We start from the raw sequence: 21,629 nt of genomic DNA on the forward strand, positions 1-21,629 counted from the left end.
TACACCAAAAATGGAGACTGTACACGTCCTTTCAGAATTTCCCTATACACAAATGGAGCAGAAAAGGCATTGACAGTGGCTACTAGGGATGTCCCCCTCTTCGACTTTCAAATGCTACCTTTATTGGCTTACGCAGACGATGCAGTTTTAATCTCCAGAACAGGGATTGGGTTACAAAGGTTGATTAATGCATACTTCTCCTTTATGGATTCACTTCAGTTAAAAGTGAACCAATCCAAGTCGTTTGTATTAATAGCAGGGGCTGCAAAGAAAGAAAAAGGTACTGCAACGACAACGACACCACTACAAACTACTGAAAATGTATTTTTTAAATCTGTAGTGGGTTTACTCTCCTCCTTCTCAAATGGTATCTTACACTTGGAACTGGGCATACCTTATATTTCGTACTATATCCAGTTAGCCCCACTCCTCCTCTGGCATTCAATTTGGAGGCGAGATACAGTTCCATTGAACCAGTCAATACTAAAGAGGTGTTTGGCTATGGACAAATGGAAGAGGTCTAGGTGGCTCAACTACGTAGAGTCACGGCTAAGGGAGATTGGTCTTCATGAGCTCTTTAAAGACCCCCTACCCTGTAAGAAGGTTTCCAAACAGAGAGTGAGTGACATATTTATGTCGATGACCAAGTACAAACGAAGGCTACAGCAAAATGAGAAATATGCACCCCAGGCATATAGCTTCAACCCACCTCTAACCGGAGGAGATTTTTCATATTTAACTAATGTAAACAGGATGCAACATAGATTTATATTATTAAGGTTTCGTACTAACTTGATATCTTTAATGAAAGGCTATCCGGAAAAAACATATAACCACGCTGACTTAAGTATGTTCCCCTGTGACAATTTATCACCTCAGAATTGCATATATTCCTATTCTGCAGCCTATACGAGAGGGAAAGAAATGTCTACCTCAAGCCAATTTTAAAGAAAATTTTAAGCAGTGCCGGGTAGCATTATATTTTCTGAAAACACTTCCCAACCCTCTGGTTTGCTACTCAGTTGCGTCATTTCTGTGGGCTTGCATGAGGAAGAGGAAAGAGCCAGCATGTAGGCCATTGAGTATGTAAAAATGATAATCTAAGTACCCAGAGTTAGTACATGAAAAGGCTTACTTCTCCTTTTTAATATTACATGTATTTCGTCTTTATCTTAGAAATTGTGATGAGTTATATGTATCTTTTTTAAAATAGAATTATGAAATTAGTTTTAAATGTGACTTATTTGTATGTGCTTTTATGATCTTTTTAATATGATCGAATAAAGACGGATTGATGATGATGAGTGGAGTTGTGTATAGATAATAAATTATCCAATAGCAGGGGGTACTGTGTAAGCATGAATGAATATCAGTGGTTTCTCCTCTGCCATTTGTTCCCGTTCAATGAAAGGAGAGACTAGTTGACTCATGATTATTTCTTACATTTGTTTCTGTTTGTAGATTTGCTGACGATTCTTCTTCTACCTTGATCTCTACCAAGCCAGTGAGCAGCTTGTACCACAACTGGCCGAAGTCTCCACAGCCTGTGCCAAAGCACCCCAAAAGTGTTGATTTTGACATCCGGCCTGCTCTGAGACGAGCACCCAGTCCATCGATTCTGTCCACAGAGCACAAGATCAACCCCACACCTCGCCCTTCGTCCTTGCCCATTTTGCCAACTGCCCCAGTCTACACTGGAATCTACGAACTCCGAGGGTCTCCCACAGCGGGAGGTGATCCTTTCCCCAACTTCTCTTCTGGGAGTAGGTCCCTCTCGCCTACACACTTCATGCCTCCTCCATCGGACAAATCTTTTGCTGCTAAGCCTCTGCACTTCTGGACAAAGTTTGATGTGGCTGATTGGCTGGAATACCTAAACTTGGGAGAGCACCGGGAACACTTTCTGGACAATGAAATAGATGGCAGTCACCTGCCTTCTCTCACAAAGGAGGACTACATTGACTTGGGAGTCACCAGAGTTGGCCATCGAATGAACATCGACCGAGCTCTTAAATTCTTCTTAGAGAGGTGATTGCGAAAGTCTGTTCACAATTCATTCCCCACTCACCCAAAGTCCTTTCCCCAGCTGATTTTTAACACATCTTACAGGAGGAGTCATTTTTAAATGTACAACATATTTAAAAAAAAGAGAACTCGATATTTTAATAGAAATGCACAGGTTTTACATAAAGATCGACACACCAGCTTCTGAATAGGCTAGGGGTTCAAAGGAATTCAAATTCAGTTTGCAGTATGGGAGAAGAGAATGGGATGGAGTTTCCCTGGCATGTACATTTTAGAACTGGCACAACATGGCTTCACTCTTTAATTACTCCCCACCCCCACAAGTCTAGATTGACCTCAGATAAGAAGGAATGCAACTAATGCCACCCCTGGCTTCTTTAGGCTAACCCAGTCAGTATACAGGCAATCTCATGTTAGGTCGGCTTCTTTGTAGCTGATGCATCAACATGCAAACAGTTTCCTACTGGCTCTGTATTTCCAGGGCATCCATCAAAGTATAGGTACTTTCATTCTAGACATGTATGTTTACATAGTTTTATCTTTTGAAATACAAATAGTTTGCACCCTTCAGCGTACAGATTCACCCTAGGCATCTTGGTTGGGTCAGGTAGAGTATCGCACTGTATTTGAGTTAGTATCATTATAATAACTCTAAAACTTCCAGGCTTGGGCAAACAGTTTAATATTGCCTCCTTGTTGCAGATTGACCAGACTAATGCAAGATGATCTTTAGTTTTGTGTTAAATAATATAGTCAAAGCACATTTTTAATCTGACTAAAGTACTGAAATTCTGATGCATAGGATAGCTGGCTAATTTGCTTATTTTGTGAAATGCATTGACTTCTAGTTATGGAGTAAGGATAATGTCTACACATCCACTTACCACAAACAGGTCATGTTGGGTAATTGATAAATATGTTTTTATGAGAAGCTGTTCAAAGCAAGCAAAGTAGTGCCTATTACAGCCAGAAGCAAAGCAATAGAGACAGACGACAGTCAATCAGATTACTATATTGCTAGGGGAACAGATCAGCCATGATACTTTATTTATCAGGAGCTTGCCAGGCACAGGAACGAGCAGTTCTGAAGAGTAGAGGATGTAGCTGTGCAACCTCTGTCAGTGCTCTGGTTTCCCACATTTAAAGCTTGGAAAATCTAGTTTTTCTTCAGCATTACAGTGAAATTAGGAACATTGTTGTGCTAAATTTGTATTACGCTAACGTAGTGTTGCAGTGCTCCTAATCATTGGCCAACCCACAGAGTTTCACAGTTCTCCCGTGTTTATGGACTTGTGAACTTTTCTCTCATGAGCGCTAAATGTTGCCAATCACTTCATAAGAATTTTGTATGTGAGTGGGTACCTTGGTTACCTTTTACTTGCAAATTCTTTGAAACCAAGTTGCGCCAGTAACTCACAAACATTATGTATGCGGGTGCATAACTTGCATAGCTTTTGCTCGTGAATACGCAAACTATGTTGTGCCAATAATTTGCAAGCATTTTTTAAACATGAATGCATACTTTGCTTATCTTTCCTCATGAAAGACTCAACACAAATTAGATTCAACTATAAAGAATGTGTCTGAGTGCTGATTTCCTTGCAAAAGCTTTATAAACAGGACCTCTTGACATTTACATTTTTTCGTAGGTTATGTGAGAATTACTCGAAGACTGCAAGAAAAACAACTAGGATTAGCCTATGTAAAGTCTGGATATCTGTGACCGGTGTTCACTGTGCTGGCATTGACCATAGCCAAATCCAGCTTTCTCAGAATGATAGATGTCAGCAAGAATACAGTGGTTTTAGTGTAGAAAGCATATAGATTGGTTTAACTAACATGTCCACCACATGGAGATCTGCCCTGGTATTAGAAATTGAGATAGGAGTTTTAAATGTTCTCCAACTTATAGTGCCAAATACATAAGTAAGGCTTGCACAGCCCTTTTGGAAGAACAATAAGTAAATTGATGCCAAAGGAATCATATATGTTAGGTGAGCTCAATGTTTTTCTGTGGTAGCTCCTCTAAACGAATGACGGCTGGACAGAGCAGAACTAATGGCCACACACCACCTGGCATACACTCATCTCCACTGCCACATTACCTTTTCTAGCATTCACCCCACAAGCGATTTTAAGCTCATTCACTGGTAAACTATAAACGATTGAAATATATAAGCTGGCGTTTTCTGGGCGCAACAAAGATGGGTACCATTACAAAGTGGTCATACTCCTTATCACAAGTTGCCAGTCTCTTGTGGAGGTGGGTTTGGATCGGGTGCCAGTTCTTCAGGCCATATTGCTTACATTATGGATTTTCAGAGGTACAAACAAAAATGCACATTATTGACCGTTTCCAAACTTCACATAATGGTGTTAGTTGTAAAACACAAGAAAAAAGGGGATAGACTTGCAGCTACTGGAGCACACCGATTTGGGCAGCTGATAGCGTTTGGCATATTGGTTGACCACTCTCTTGAGGGTTTACCCAAAGCAAAGAATGTTGAAACTAAATAACAGCATCTTTTCCAAAAGTCTAGTAAGTGCCCCAAAGCCTTTCAGCCAAATTAGAGTTTCACACTGCTACAGGAGGCAGCATGTGTCAAAAGTATTACGCAATGCAGGTGCAGCCATTTTCTTTAAACCATCATAGACCCCTTCATGTGTGGGCTAATGCTGACATCTCATGGATGGTATCAGTACAGAGGTAATCTAAGGAAACAATATAGATGGTTTCAGATGTGGGAAACCAGTACTGTCAGCATTAGTATACAAAAGTAAATGCCGTCTAGTTTCACTTGAAAATTCAGTGTAGGCATGCAGACTCCCTTTGGAGCTGTAGCTGCACGTCTACCTGACAATAATTAGAAAATGCTATTTCCTTCTATAGCAAGGCAACGTTGTTATTAAACAGCTCCAGATAGAATACATTTTTATCAGCAACCAATAATCATTGTGAATGTTTCTAAATAATGCAGAATATCCTACTGCCTGATGCTGTAACTAATGTGGAGATAGATTTAAACTAAGACTTATGTATCCAAAATCATAATGGATATTCATTTTCCCTTCTTCAGACCCCTGCAGTTTTAATGTCGATTATAATGGTGAAAGAAGACCTAATTGAGGTTCCGATTTATTTGCCATTTCGATTCTGGGGCATTTTGTAACCCGTCTCCCTGAAATTGCCACTCTCTTTCAAAATCGCATTCAGAGGTGAAGATTCACTTTCAGCCTTGGTGGTTTGAGATCTTTGTACCTACAAAGCAGAAATTGATTAACATCCACTACGCATTTTTCCAGAGATGCTCAAAAACACCATAATGACATCACTTCTCAAGCAGCCTTCACTGCAACACAGAAAACCTGGGCAATTATTTTCCGTTTGCCAGATTACTCTGACTAAAACTAATCCTGGAGAATTGATTTGGACCCAGACACACTAGAGCAACCGCACTTGTGGAGGTGTGGGACAATCAGCTTAGTACATCCTATGAGGTTTCGTTAGTGATCAAGCACTTGCCATCCTTTGATACTGCCTCCCTGTTGTTAATTCTTGAATCTCTGAGAAATGTTGCTTGGGCACTAAGCAGACCTTTTGTTGGTTTGCCTAATTTCCCTGTTACATAGGTCGGTTTGTTAAGTTGGGAGGCTTTATTTCATCACAGGTATTAACTTGTGAAGTCTGCCATGGCTCGATCCTTTCTCCCTTACTTTTTGGCATTTACATTAGGCCAGTGTTTATCAATTAATGTCACTCTGACGCTAATGCCGGGCAAGTCTACTTGTAGATGGCAGGGCGATTAAACATCTTTGAGTAAGATAAAGACTATCTGAAATTGCATATTGGATCAGTCATACTGCTTTAGAACCAGTTCATCAAAACTGCGTCCTTAAGGTTATAAGCTATATTCACCTTTCTGATAAGTTGCCCTCCATTCCCTTCAATGTCCTTGTGAAATTGATGAAGATAGTAAAAAAAAACTAGGTTTCATATTTGAATCCTTTTTGAGTCTCAGTGCCCAAATTGGCAAAGCTTTGAAGAGTGGCTGGTTTAAGCTGCAGCAGCTGCACCCTATACTTTGCTTTGCCCCTCTTGTACCTCACAAAGTATTTGTTGGAACTTTAATTCATTTGAGATTAGACTGTAACTAATGTTCCTTATGATGAACTTTCAAAATTCTGTAGTATGCCTGGTTTTTAAGTCTGCAGAATAAATCCCGTCTCCCTCCTTAAAAGTAAATCCATTGGCATCAGATGAAATCTAGGATTGACTTCAACATTTTGATGTTGATTTATAAATCAAAATCTCCATGGTAACCGTGGCTCCATGGTAACTCAGGAAAAAAATCTGTGAATTTATCCTCTGTCCAGATTCTTGCATCTGTCAGTGTCAAGCTTCCAACAGTACCTTAAACAAAACAGAATTGATAGGTGAACTTGAGAACGTCTATGCTTGTTCCAGCACTGTTGAATGTACTCACTCTCTCTTTACATTCGAAACACATACTTGTTCTAGTTCTATAAAGCTCTAAAAGCCTATCTTTTCTGGTGACTTCTTTATTTTTGTCGTCTTTGCCCTAACACGTGTTTTGCTTCTTCAATCGGTACATATGTTTATGTTCATTGAGTGCAATGAACAAATATATTAAAATAAAGCAATTCGGATATGCAGATGTTAAATTACCAAGAAGCATTACATCCATATTTCCATCCTACCATATTTCGTCTTCATGAGGTTTTACTCATTGAAGAGAACAACTTCTCCGATGCTTCATCCCCCGTGAAGCAGATCGAGGAAGAGACCAACCTTGTTAACACATTCCACTGAAGTATTAGATAACAGGACATCAACGCAGCTTTGTTATTCCCATATAGCATCACTGTAAAGAGAATGGGACTAGCCCTGATATCTCATTCAAACAGTATATTCCATTGCTGAGGACACTGAGAGTACTGCCTCATTCCTTAATAGCATCAGCACATAGAAAGGGCCAAACTAGTTGCTTTACTGAGAATACCTGCTCTTCTAAAGCATATTATAAGACAAGTGGAGAGCCACAGACCTCCCTTTTTAGCATTAACAGCCATGATGATTTACTGCTAATTAACCTGAGCAGACACATGACTGAGGTTCTTCTGAATCATTCACAAGACTATTAGCTGACATTGTAGTATAGCCACCTTCAGAGTTCTATACACTGGGCCAGGAGCATACCTGCAGATTGAGAAACATTCATGTTATCGTTAGATTGCAGTGGTGGTCTGTCAGCGCCTGGTGATAGGCTAGTCTGCATCCTTTGGCCCAACCCCTCTCTGCTGGATGATGAGCCATGAGAATTCCTTGCCTGAAGAAAGAGACAGTTATAGATATGTGAAGTAGAGGTCGAGATTAAGGTTGTAGAGATGATTGAAAGGAAGGTTGATCCTTCTAGGCTATTCTTTTCCTATAGCATATACATACACAGTCATAAGTGAGCCTCCTTGAAGGTTCAAGTTTTCTTTCTTTGACCCATAACATATTATTGTCATGTTTCATCTGTCTGACTGAAGTGTTACTGTTGAACGAGCAAGAGTTTTAGGTTGCACATGAACTGAGTGTTCCTTGGGGAGAAGCCTTTTAGAGGCATAGGGCATTACATGTGTATGTCAGTCATCCTCCTCCCACCCCCATCTCCTCCCACCCATCTCATTGTGATATCAGCTGCCAAAGACAGGAGATTAATGAAACTGTGCAGACACTCCCCAGAGGAGTACAAGAGGGGAGCACTGTGGGAGTGAACAACAGACTCAGTGGAGCATAACGCGGAAGACGTGCCTGGGAAAACACAGGTGCCAAAATGCACTTGACTAAATGCAATATGCATCTTTAAGGACTTTGTTCCGCATCCCACCTCGATGCAACATGCGTTTTCAAGTACTTTGTTCTACATCCAAACACAACGCAACATGTTTTGAAGATGACCTTGCTTCGCACACTCCCAACTCAACTATCTTTTTTTTAGAAGGACCTGTTTCCCTATCCCATGTGAATGCCATTTTCTTCTCAGAGGACATGATTGTGAACAGCGGACAGACCTGTGTGGGTATTTCACACAATGTGTTTCTTCCTGCACATGGTGATCGGTTGGGCTATTGAATCATACATGGATTGAAAATATTTTCATATTTACAGAGAAATATGTTTTAGCCACTGTTTCATAAATCCCAATCATGGAACTGTAGAAATACTAATTATCTGTAGGTTAGGTGTTAAATTAACCCAGCATGGCAGTCTACTTGAAAAGTGGCCTCTCAAAAACCTGAAAAGCATCAGCGGGTAAAGAGAAGGGGTATCCTGTGTTGCGCTTCTGCAGCCAGCCTATGGACACTGTCTCTGTGAGACCAGGCTGCAGGTAGAGGCTTTCACGCTGATGTCTGGCCATGCTCTGTGCTCACATTCACCCCAACACCCTGATCACTCCCCCCCATTCTGGTACTCTTCTTTTTGTACCTGGGAATTCATTCCTGATAGGGGCAAGGCAGGAAAGGCAACAAACTCCTGTTGACTCTCGGTCTCATGATGTCAGGGATAAGAACCGTAGAGTTCAAGAGGAGCCATGTAATGTTTCATTATTGTTTTATCTTGCCCCTAAATCCCTCTCCCTCTACCAATTCGCACACCTGTGACACACGGTGTATATAAGGGCTCACCACATCACTGCTCACTTGTTCCCACCTCCCCTTTCTGGGAGTGGGAGGGGCGGTTATGTTTGACAAAAAAATGTATACAAAAACCCAGAGGAATGTCTTCCAAATGTCTGATAGCATAGTACTAGTTTCTTAAAGGAGGCCTGATCTTAAGATCATTTTTAGGTTCTCATCTCCCTCACTCCAGTTACCAGTGCAGGGGACACAGGTGAGTGTGCTACTTGCTTGCTGACAGAGGGGAGCAAGTGTTGTCCTATGCACCGAATTTTTGGACCAGGAGGAACGATGTCATCTTAGTGAAAGATACATAACTGCATCTCCTGAATGTGTGAACTAAACCTCTTGACCAGTAGGGAGGAATGTTCAGTGTGCTGCTCCCTGTGAACCCTCTGGGTACGTGAGGGAGATTAAGTTGGGTAATTTGGAGACGCGCTTTACTCTAAATGATCTTTGTGAACTGGAACCTGTCTTGGAAAACTCCTAGGGGAACCATAAGAAAGTGTATGGTGATAGTCACTTGCCTTCATACAAGCCAGTCTTCCTTCACACCCAAGGAGTTGGCTTACACCACCCTTAAGGTGATTGGCTGTGAATATTGTTTTATTATTCAGATGTTAACTGCTTGACAACCAGTCCTTCTTGTGGTTATTGTTTCTGCTACAATCAACATCACATCACTCACAACACAATTTGTGGATATTGTGAGTCCAAACCCGACGTAAGAACATAGTGATATTTAACCCAGTGGTATGTACACGTGTTGTGGAAAATCTTGAGTTGAAATGCTGCCCTTCCAAGGTTGTTGATTAGGCCCCTTCTTTACTGGCACTTCCTTGAGGAGACATTCGTTCGGGCATGGCAAAGCAGTGCTGTTACATACTGCCTCTGGCTGGTCCCTGCAAAAGGACAAATAAGACTAAGCAGGTTTCAAAACTTAAAACCCAGTTCATGATCAGTTCATTCTGGTACAATCATTGGTTACAGAAGCACTTTCCCTCCCATGTTCAGGTCATACTATCCTCCAGCTCTCATCTTGGTTCTTCTGTTACATAAATTGTCAGAAAGAAGCTTACCTGTGAGTGTCCAGCTACTGAGAGTGATAAGAGAGGAGATGAGAACCGTAAGAATGTGGGTGTCAGGCCTGGATGCAAGGTAGTTTTTGTTTTAGGGAAATGTTTACTTGTGGATCCTGTTCTGTTGGGGAGTGTTCTTGCTCCCCCTCCACCTCTTTACTTTTGCGAATATAGAATGAACGGACTATCCAGCATCACAGCTACTGGTACCATTTGCAGATGGCGAGTCAAGGTTTAGCCATGATTCCGTTTTAACTTTTGCACTGATATTTTCCCCCTGGTTTGAAAAAATTGCTAACTGGGGTAAGGGAATGGGACCGTTGTAGGGTTGGGAAGAAATGGGAGGAATTCGTTTGAAAGCTGGTGCAAGGGGTGGGAATCAGTTGTGGAAAGCATTTCTGTATTTGTGCGCTCTAAATCTCACAACTTTCAAATGTCACTTTATCAACTATCTTTTTTTCCCCGGAAAAACAGCGCTCATATTTTTACTCTAAAAGATGCAAAGACTGGAGAAGGGTGGGGGTTGGTAGACGTATGCTGGTAGGGATCACATAGAGAACTGGTTCTTATTCTATACTTTATATAAAGCGCTGTAACTGGGTAGACTGAATTGTGCAGACTTTTGAGGATGTGTCTCCACCTCACCACTCCCTGGTAAAAGCACCCTAGAACAGCTCATGACAGGGAGTATGTCTACTGAGTTACAAATTGACTGCTGATCTGTATCCTAAGGAGGTGACACTGTTTTTTCTTAAAGGTCACTGGCTTATCTCTGATTGTGCCAAAGCCAAGCCATTTAGGAAGGGCGTTGCTGTGTCAACAAGAGAATGGAATCTGAAGTCTATGGTTTAATGCAGAGCAGGAGGAATTAAACTATACCCTTTTGGGTTTATCACCTATGTAAACAAGAGGTATTAGAGGCAAGTTGGTTCCAATCTAAAATTGTCTATCCTCTTATAAATCCATATTGATTCTGAGAATGATAGAAACAGTTAGTGGAGTTGAAGATACAGTGGAGTTTCTGAGGGAACGTTCATCCATGATTTGGAAAAATGTGAGCTTTTTCTGGGGAGTGGCACGTAGGAAACATATCTGAAAAGTCTGCTAGTTCCATGCCGACTCATCACTGTTAAAAAAAAATGTGTCCTGGTTTGAATGTTATGTATGTAACAGCTGCTGTTGCTTGTATGTCTCTACAAGAAATGCCATATTTGGGGGCATACTTAGCCATAGACACTCTGACTCTGTTTGTGAAGGGCACTGCAACTATGTAGATAAGTAACAGTTCTTACCGCCCATTTTCCCTATCCTCTCAAGAGCATATACTGTGTACTTGTGGACTGTGCACTCTGTTAATCAGTGGGAAGGGGATATCCCATACCACATGTACCTAGGGGCACGTGTATGCTTGATAGGATGACACAGGGTCATAGTGTCTTTTTGGCATGCATTCTCCCTCTGGATCCTGGGTAGCAGAGGTGTGACTATCGAGATCCATCGCCTGTACTGCTGGAGAGCAATTTTTATTGAACCTCTCACCCCATCTTTAATTGCAGTATAACCCATGTGATCTAACTCTTGGTAAATAGGGCTACATTGGGACACAGAAAATTGGAGTGCAATGTTGTGGAGCCTATTTGTAGGTCATTTCCTGGCTGAATAGTCAGTTGAGAGCTCGAGATCTCTTTGGGCTATTCTACTCTTTCTGATGGGTAGAGGCCACAGTTGTGTTGCATCCAAGCTCAGTACTGAGAATGTATATAGTTGGTAATTTCAAGCCATGCTGAGGGCTCAAGTGATTCACTCGTTATTCACATCTCAATTAAACAGGAAGTACTGTTTGCCAAAATCTCAGCACTTAGTGAAAAGTGCCAAAATCTTACATGTGAAAATTATTGCATTATCTTTCTCAATATATAAATATATATATAGATATATATATATAAAGAAAAAAGTGTCTTTGTGTTTGTGTGGAAATTTTAATTATTTTGTTTTAGCATGAAAACCGTACTTCACATGTGTTGCCAATTCGATTTTGCTGTGAGGGATGCCTTATGAATGTGTTTACATTTATACAGTGTAAACTAGAAAACAACTGAGCGCTGTACATGGAGAAGGTTTGTTAAACCGGTAGATCATGTACATGTAATGGGAGAAGGACATTTGAATACTTTTTTTTTGCAGATGTGAAGGGAGACGATTAGGTCAAATGTCTTCTCTTGCCTTTTAACTTGCTGTGCTCGCCAAAGCGATAGATCCATCATGGACCCTGCCGGCATCAGTCAAATGATAGATGTGTGCTTGCTTACAAATGCCACTAAAATATCATAAAGCGATGACCAAAGAATGGGAAACCAGTAGTTCATATACTTTAGACTTTGGATATCTATAGCCAGTTTGCATTGTGTGTTTAGGAAAATGACCTAGAAGACACGATGTTCCAGAATGAGTATGCTTGTACTTTACTAAATGCTACTGCTAAATGGATTTAATATGATTGGTTACTGAGGGTACATTGACTTTACCAGTGAGAATTCGTGTTTGAAGAGCTTGTCTTAAAGTAGCTCACGATTCTGACATGACTTAGTTAGTTCCCCTTTATAACTAGGCATTATATAGTAGTCAGGAGTGTAATCTCAAATAAGAAGTAGAAGAACACTCATATTCTTGAGCTTTTTGCTCAGGTGGGAACAGTGTTTAGTCCAGAGTTATACCTAAAGATTCTATTCCGATGTTATCTTTGTTTAAACATCCTTAGCGAGTTGTGATTTGAGAAGGAAAACAACACTTAAGTAATCGGTTTCCAACTAAAAGGTTAGGTTGAAAATGATATGATATTGTATTTGTAGAGCACAACTAATGCCCGGAGGCATCTAGGCGCTGCACTCGCTGAGTGAGTAAAAACCCTGCAAAGCAGAAAATGATAACCACAAAAAGGCATTAGGATCAGAACTAACCTGTTTTACTGAATACAGAGCCAGGTTTTGAGTGCTTTCCTAAAAGCTAGCAGATCAGAAGCCACGTTTAGGTGAGGAGGCAGGGAGTTCCATAATTTGGATGCGGTGGAGACAAAACTCCACCCACCCCAGCTCATGAGCCGGTACTTTGGGACTTCAACTAAGCTGACAGAGGAGGATCGGGGCTGTCTCTGAGGAGTGTACCAAGAGAACCTGTGTTTGAAATACTCGGGCCTAGCCCCGTGTAGGGCCCTAAAGTCAAAACAGAGGGCTTTGAAATTGATCCTAGCTTGCATAGGAAGCCAGTGAAGGTTAGCAACTGCTACCTGGGAATTCTTAACAATAGTCTGGCAGCCATGTTTTGAAGAACCTGAAGTCTTGCCAGCAGCCCCTTCTGAAGACCGACAAAAAGGGTGTTGCATTATTCCAGCCTGGACAGAATGAGGGTAGAGACCATCGTTTTCTGAAGGGCCTCCGGAATAAATGATTTATTTTACATTTTTTAAAATGAGAAAGATGGAGTAGGAAATTGCATTAATATGATATCTGAAAGGGAGCTTAGTATCCAAAATTACCTCTAAGTTCTTGGCATTTACGGCTGAGGTAGGCAGAATCCCCAGTTCTAGACTAGAGCTGCTACAACAATTGAGTTCACTGGAAAACTATCTGTTGCTAAGTTTAATGTCTGGTTAACAGTGTCCATAACTAAGGTGGGCAGAGTATGCCTAGCTCACTGTTTCACTGTTTCCTTATACTGTGCTCCCTTCTGCCCCCCTCCACCCCTACCAGTTGAGTAGAGTGGGCCTGCTTATATGTATAGTAGACTTGATCTGATAGAGACGACTAGCTGCAGATTCCTTAACTTAGAATATACTCAGGCGTCAGACTGGATCAGGAAAACTGTCCGCAGCAGCACCTCTGTGCGCCGGGGGCGGTGCCACATGGCTCCGCCCTGACGTCGTCCATGAACGTGACGTCAGCGGAGCCATATATGCCCCCCACCACCCCCACCCCCGGCGTGCTAAAGTCAGTTTTCTCCTTTTCCGCATCCCAACGCGGATCCTGGAAAGCCAACGGTTCCTTAACCCATTTTTCGGGTCTTCTCGACGCCTTCGGCGTCCCGCAACAGTGTGCAGTGCCTTTGGGCTATAAAGGGTGTGAGACCTGTGCACATCAGCTGTCGGTAACGGGCCCGCACACGTATTGTATGTGGTGACTCGGGATGCACCACGACTCCAAAGAGTGCGATGATTGTCAACGGATGAAACCTAAGTCTTTATAGGAGTGTCGTATGACATTGCTGGCCGCACGGCTGTCTGGCCCTGCCTCTTCGCTACGCCGCTCTCCCTCTCGGGATCGAGGCCAATCCCGAGGTCCTTCCAGCAGACGTCGTTCGGAGCCAGGTAAACAGAAGCGTAAGTCCAGGAGGTCTTCTTCCCATACCCGTGATGCTGGCACCTGCTCTCTCTGTCCCTGCAGGTAACAGGTGTCCGGCGGTCGTCTCCTCCGTGCCCCCCCTTTCTGGGTGCCGGAGCGACACACGCTCAAATGGAGGCTTTTTCTAAAGCACTCCACTATTAATTTGGGTCACCCCTTCTCTCTGGTGCGCCATTGGATCCCATAGAGGTGGAAGGCGCTTATGTTGGGTCCTCGCAGGCGGATTCGTCCTCGGCACCGGCTGGGTGCATCGACTCCGGTTCCGGAGCTGATAGGATGCTGATGGGACATGGCCCAGTGGGTTCTCCCAGTCGCCCGTCTAGCCCACACTGTCAGTCTTCGCATAGCTCTAAGCGGCTTCTTGCGCCAACGTCGGCGGCGGCGCGGGGCTCGATGTCCTGTTCCCCACATGTTGCAGTGAGGTCGACGTCAGACGGTCCCCAGCCTGAGTCTCCCTTGGAGTTCGCCGACTTCCGGACGACTCCGGCTGACCGTCGGTCGACGCAGGTGCCGACGTCCACATCTCCTCCATTTCAGGAGATTGATGTCCCTCCTGACTCCTCGGATGTCGATGCGACTCTCAAGCTGGTGACGACGCCTAAGTCTCCTCTTATGCCACATGCTGACGCTCCTCTGGACTCCCCTGATCTGAGGCCGTTTCGGCCCATGGTGCAGGTACCTTGTGTGGCTTGGAATCCGGATCAGCCTCCGGTTCCTCCACTTTTGCTGTCTACTGGACAGGTTAGTCTTCAGCCATCTCCTACTGTTGGTTTATTGTCGCCTCCCCGGATGGCAACTGAGGCTAGTGCTGCCTACGTACGGGCTATTCACAGGACGGCAGCTATCCTTCGTTTTCAGCCCCCTGTGGTTTCTCTGCCTTCTGATCCCTTGTTGGATCTTGGCGGTTGAAGTGGAGCCCCTTGGGGCATCTTTGTGTGACATCATGCTGGGCACTTGGGCCTTCCTCGATCGGGCCATAACTCGTAGACACCATCCTGTCCCAAATGATCCGCTCTGTCAGTCCCTTCACCCTAAGGCTCAGGGCCTAGTTGTTCAAGCGGTCTTTGACTTACAGTCTTCCTCCGCCCTCCCTCTGTTGCCTCCCACCAGCGAATCTAGGTGGTTAGACGCATGTGGTCGCCAGCTTTTTGCAAAAAACACAGTTGATGGACAGAATGTAGAACAATGTCATACATTCACCCCAGTACAAGGATCTGGGCCTAAATCCATCGTTTTTTGCACTCCACACCACCCTGGGTTAGACACTGGCTATATGCAAATCAGCTCTGACCCTGTGCCTCATGGGAACAGTCCAGTCCGAACTACCAAGCCATGTCTTTCCCAGACCGGAATCAAGCATCCAAGGACCGGTTTCTGGCTATCAGCCTTCATTCAGCCTGGATAGCTTGACTCCAGTGGTGTGGAGAGCCTGGGACTCACGTCTGAGCATACCCAGCCCACTCGGGGTGAAAATTGCAAAAAACACAGTTGATGGACAGAATGTAGAACAATGTCATACATTCACCCCAGTACAAGGATCTGGGCCTAAATCCATCGTTTTTTTGCACTCCACACCACCCTGGGTTAGACACTTTCTATATGCAAATCAGCTCTAACCCTGTGCCTCATGGGAACAGTCCAGTCCGAACTACCAAGCCATGTCTTTCCCAGAGCGGAATCAAGCATCCAAGGACCGGTTTCTGGCTATCAGCCTTCATTCAGCCTGGATAGCTTGACTCCAGTGGTGTGGAGAGCCTGGGACTCACGTCTGAGCATACCCAGCCCACTCGGGGTGAAAATTGCAAAAAACACAATTGATGGACAGAATGTAGAACAATGTCATACATTCACCCCAGTACAAGGATCTGGGCCTAAATCCATCGTTTTTTTGCACTCCACACCACCCTGGGTTAGACACTGGCTATATGCAAATCAGCTCTGACCCTGTGCCTCATGGGAAGAGTCCAGTCCGAACTACCAAGCCATGTCTTTCCCAGACCGGAATCAAGCATCCAAGGACTGGTTTCTGGCTATCAGCCTTCATTCAGCCTGGATAGCTTGACTCCAGTGGTGTGGAGAGCCTGGGACTCACGTCTGAGCATACCCAGCCCACTCGGGGTGAAAATTGCAAAAAAGCCAGCTTTTTGCCTCTGCCAGTGCTGGCATCCGTGCATTGAATGCAGCTTGTGTGTTCGCACATGCATCTTCTACCCTTTCTACCTTCTACACTGGCTCGTTGGGCGAGCTCTTGCTCGGTCTGTGGCTTTACGCCACCATGCTTGGCTGCGCGATAGTCGTTTTTGGACAATGTTTTGGATGCTCTTAGAGATCTGCCATTCAATGGCGTGGACCTGTTTGACAGCCACGCAGATTTAGATGACTTTTGCAGCACAACTTTCTGCCTTTGTATCAGCAGTTTTGCCTTGTTAATTTACTTTCAAAGGAGTCCTGGGTTCTTTGCATGGCACCTGGATAGTGTAGGAGGTTGTTCCGCCATCTAAGTGTTTGTTCAATACAGCCGGACGGCTGATTCTGTCTCCCTTTCAGTCCTCGGAATGTGTACTTTGTCCAAGAGGACTCCCCACGCATGGGTTGACACTTACCCTATGTGGGGGATTTATAGGCTTCTGGGTGGCTGCCTTAGCCTTGGTACGCTCCTATGGAGTTTTTCGCCACAATCTTGCTGTGGGCCTCTTTTTCTGCTGTTCTGCGATCCTAACGTTAGCATCGCTCTATGGCACTTTTGGTGCAGTTGGCTCTAGTTGTCGGTAGTCCTTCTACGCCTCGGTGTGGGGTTTTTACCGTATGGCTTCTGCCTCCCCTGTATTCACGAGGGGTTTTTCAGTGTCACTGTGATCTTCTTGCCCTTGATGGCTGCTCTTCATTTGCCAGTCATTCTCCATAGGGCCCTTGCTCTCTTCAGTTCAGGCGCTGTGCTCACCTCTGACGCCCTGTCCTACTTTTGCGCTGGGATACAACCACTATGTTGCACGCTTCTTAGTGTGGGCGCAACCTGGAAATGCACCCTTGTATAATTGCTTTTATAAGGTGTTTGCGTTTTTTCTTCCACTGCTGTGGTGCTGGTTCTCCCCTCCCCTTTAGGGGCTCGGTTAACAGTTTTTTGTACTTCAGCCCTTACCTGGTTTTGTCATTCAAGGTGGCGACTTCGCCCTGTACCTCTCTACTGTACATTGCCTTGTGCCCTTGTTTTCTGGGCACTTTCCCAACCGGGGTTTTTTACACATTGCCTGCTGCTTTCCGCATAGGTGTTTTCAACACTTCTGCTTGGGTTTCTGCTGTCACCACTCTCAAGGGGAGTGTTCTCTTTAGGAAACTCGCTTTTTGGGCTCCTGGAACATTCGGTTGGTCCTGAATGTTTCCGGCTGTCGTGTCTAGCTCCGTCTCCTCCTCTATCTTGCGGGGGACTGTTGCTCCTCCCGGGCGAGGGGCTGCTGTAGCTTACTGGTCTGGACATTGTTCTGTCCACTACTGCTTCCCCATGACTGTTGGTACTTTTCGCGTACCCTAGTCTTCTTGTGTGACACTTTATTTTTAGAGTATTTCTTTGGCCTCTGTATCTGCTCTGTGCTGTTACAAAGCAAAATCGTGCAGTCAACTTTTCTTCATCCGGTGTCAATGGTCGTTGACCCGGTCTGCTCGACTACCAGCTCTTAAGTGGGTGTCCAGCTTGCCTGGTGCTCCTTTTTTGCCGGTTGCCTGCTTGTTATGGTGTATATTGCATCGGGGCTACTCATGTAACCCTACAGAAGGGTTCTTGTTATACTTTGTGTGTTTCGACCATCCACACGGTATACTTCTTTTTCATCAAGCCTTCCACTTGGCTATAATTTTTACTGTACTCCTGTTTTGGGTGCTTCTGCTGTTTACAGTCAGCCCTTTCACATGCCTGGTAACGGAGTGACTCTCCAAAAGCATGTCTTCTGTTTCTAGCACTACTGGCCCTTTCTGGTCATGGATCGGCATCTTGCCAATACTGTCCCACGTATTTGGCTGGTACAGGATTCCACAGTCCACTGTTGTAAATACTGGACAGGTATATGTTGACTCTGTCATACCAGTTGTCTTCCCTCTGGGTTTTATTTACTGTCAGCACGTCAGATCCTACAGATTCATCAGACCATGGGTTCAGTTCCCCTTCTTGCGAGGTCATGAACTTTCCCTTTCACTCCAACATATCTAGCATATGTTTTCTTTCTATCACCCGGTGTATATATGGGAGTTTTCGTTCTGTCCTATGACGACTTATGGTGCCTCAGCCTCCCAATGTTTTTCGCTCTTTCTGAGCTTCATGGTCTGGTGTGGCGACACTGGCTTGCGGTCCCCACCGTGGGTCGTCACCTTGTTGACGGCTACATTGCCTCGGCAACTTATTGGGGTTCAGTCACAGACCCGCCTCCTCTATGGGTATGGCTTTGGTATCTATTCTAAGTTAAGGAATCTGCTGCTAGTTGTCTCTATCAGATGAACAAGTTACTTACCTTTGGTAACGATGTATCTGGTAGAGACATAGTCTAGCCGCAGATTCCTTAACGCTCGCCCGTCTTCCCCGTTCTGCGAGGACCTTTTCAGGTTGGGCTTTCTACGCTCGCCTCCCTCCGGGAGTCTTCACCCTTCTGCTGGGTGACGTTTTCACTTCACTCCAACACAGAATGCTTCATTCTGCTTCCATTGTTCTATACCGCCCATTCTTGTGATTGGACAGTATGCTCATGTGTCATGTATCCTTTCCAACCCTACGCCCTGGGTTGTACAGTGTGGGATCTATTCATGTTTTTTCCCACCCCCCGCTTTCCCCTTCTCTATTGCCTTGGGGTCTCTTACCACCCCTGCGCTCTATTGGTTTGAAGTCTATTGGCTCTGCCACATTTTATAGGTCTGTTATTGGGGATACAACGTCTCTTTCGGGTAACGTCTTGTGGTCAATTGCCCTAGCTCCTGTGTTCCAGACTTGTTGGCCGTCACGGTTATACATTAAGGTTGCTGACTTTCTGTTGTCTGTCATGATGTTGTTTACATCTTCATTTACCTCCAAGGGTGGTTAGCCTTCACTTTTTCTGGGTTGCTTCTCAGAGCGATGCTCTGCTTTTTCCCTTTACTAGCTTTCAATATACAGTGCCTGGCACTGTCCTCATGGTGCTGTTTTTTACCAGTCCATGTCTTTTCATCATTTTCACTCACTGTTCCCATATTTGAACAGTTTTTTGGGGGTGGCTCCACGTTGTGGCGCAGAAAAGTTTTCTGACGAAAACTAACGTCAGCTCGCCATGCGGCGCCACCCCCAGCGCGCAGATGTGCTGCTGCAGAAAGTTTTCCGGATACAGTCTGCCGCCTTGGGATATTCTAAGTTAAGGAATCTGCAGCTAGACTATGTCTTTACCAGATTCATCATTAACGAAGGTAAGTAACTCGTTCAAATAGCTCAGAGATTGGAAAGGCTAGATACAGCTGATAATTGTTGAACAAAGACACCAAATCAAATGTTACTTAGACTGGTTCTGTTGTAAAGGCTAGCTACAAAGGACCGCATTTAAAGGCTGAGTAGATTGGGCAGGTTGGGCACTGTTCAGAGATTTTATGGTCTCTTTTTATAGGAGAGTGTGTATAAAGTGTGCCCAATTCAAACTTTTAATAAAATATTCCAGGCTTGACTGAGTTCCAACTCAAAGTTGAATAGACTGAATCTGTCCTAAAGATCAGTCAAGTGGGTGGTCAGAAGAATGTGGGAATGTTCATTCCAATTTTTTCCAAAATGTTGAGCGATATTATTTTGAGGAAAAATAATCTGATTTGTGTTCAAATTACTGCCTTATCAGATTTGTCTTAACCTGTAAAGAATCAATTACTACAGTGGTGTCTCTGGAGGACTAAAACAACAAAAAAAATTGGTAGGAGTAGTACTTGGCGTATATATTTATGTGTATATTCAATTGGGCTTTTGTGTTTTGGGGATTTGGACGCAGGAGCTCTGGTCATTCCCACTGAGCTAAATCCTCGACAGCAAAGCTGTTCCTTCCAGTTAGAGACTGAATCCAAGAATGAACTCCTGCCTTTCAGTTGCAAGGTATGAATGTTCTGCAGCTGGTACTGCAGTAGCTTGAAACTGAATTCTGAAAATATGTATTCATGATAAAATTAGGCAGAACTTGCCTTTGGGGAGAAAGCGATAACACAATGGGGACATCTTTGCTCAAATGTTCTAAAAAAATATATAACAGTCTTGCAAAGCAAACTACATCTACCTAGCATTAATGAAGGTATACTTTTTAATCTTCGAAAATAATGATTTTCGGGAGGGTTGTAAGATTCTCTCTGGTTCGTAGGCCAGCTGTATGCTGAAATATCAAGTACAGAAACATTGTGTTACCAAAGTACCACATCTAGGGCCAGATGTAGGTAAATATATTTTACCGACTCATAAATACCGAATTTTACCGATTCGGCATTTATGAATCGGTAAAATATAAGGAGGGAGATGTAGGTAAATCCAGATGTGGATTTACCGAATCTGTAAAAGTCGGTATTTACCGATTCGGTAAATACCGACCGGTAATGCCCATTCATTCCTATGGGCTTTGAAGCCCATAGGAATGAATGGGCAGTACCGATTCGGTATTTACCGAATCGGTAAATACCGAATTTCACAAGGGTGCAGGGGGTGTCACTTTGACACCCTCTAGCACCCCCAAAACAGGTTCGGGTGCCATGTGGCAGGCATACCTGCCCTAAGGGCAGGTCTGCCTGTCATATGGCACAGGTGTGCATGCACACATGTGCATGCACACCGGAATCGGTATTTTACCATCAAATTGAATTTGATGGTAAAATACCGATTCGGTAAGGCTTGTGGGACTCAGAAGAGTCCCACCTACATACCAAATTTACCGAATCGGTAAAAATACCGATTCGGTATTTTACAGAATCTGTAAATTTACAGATCGGTAAATTTACCGATTCTGTAAAAATATGCCCCCTACATCTCAAATTCCATTTACCGGTCGGTAACGGCCGAATTCGGCCGTTACCGACCGGTAAATGCCTACCTACATCTGGCCCCTAAACTATTGAGCCCAAAATATCGAGAAGGTCCTTGCATATAAGTAAATATAGATCTACTATCCTAACTCAACATCTACTTACATTGAAGACATATATGTGGAGTAAAGTAACCTGTATTTACCAACATATAGCACCTTGTTGATATTTTGCCCCTAAATATTTTGGATGCAATAGTTTGGAGTTAGTATTTAGGGGGTATACCCTCACTGTTCTCCTGAAGCTTTATTCTGATTGTCTACATACATCCACAAAGACAAAAATCACGCTAAAGGAAACAGTCAAATTCAAAATGAGTTCTGATTATACAAATTTCCTCAGTTTTTTACTTGCCATTTTCACTTGCAAAGAAAATTTAATTGCAAATGCATGT

The 21,629-nt window shown here is 43.8% G+C and overlaps 1 protein-coding gene across 3 annotated transcripts in view; it reads left to right on the top strand.

The window, feature by feature from the left end:
- SHANK1 (SH3 and multiple ankyrin repeat domains 1) overlaps nucleotides 1-11,693 on the top strand; it is a 1,403,433-nt gene extending 1,391,740 nt beyond the window's left edge. For all 3 annotated transcript variants that reach the window (XM_078655298.1, XM_078655300.1, XM_078655299.1), the window contains one exon: nucleotides 1,462-11,693. In XM_078655298.1, the coding sequence (XP_078511424.1) occupies nucleotides 1,462-2,032 (571 nt within the window). In that variant the 3' untranslated portion in view covers nucleotides 2,033-11,693. The remainder of the gene's footprint in view (nucleotides 1-1,461) is intronic.
- The last annotated feature ends 9,936 nt before the right edge of the window (nucleotides 11,694-21,629 follow it).

The sequence above is a fragment of the Lissotriton helveticus genome, chromosome 7, assembly GCF_964261635.1.
Source record: "Lissotriton helveticus chromosome 7, aLisHel1.1, whole genome shotgun sequence".
Classification (NCBI taxonomy): Eukaryota; Metazoa; Chordata; class Amphibia; order Caudata; family Salamandridae; genus Lissotriton; species Lissotriton helveticus.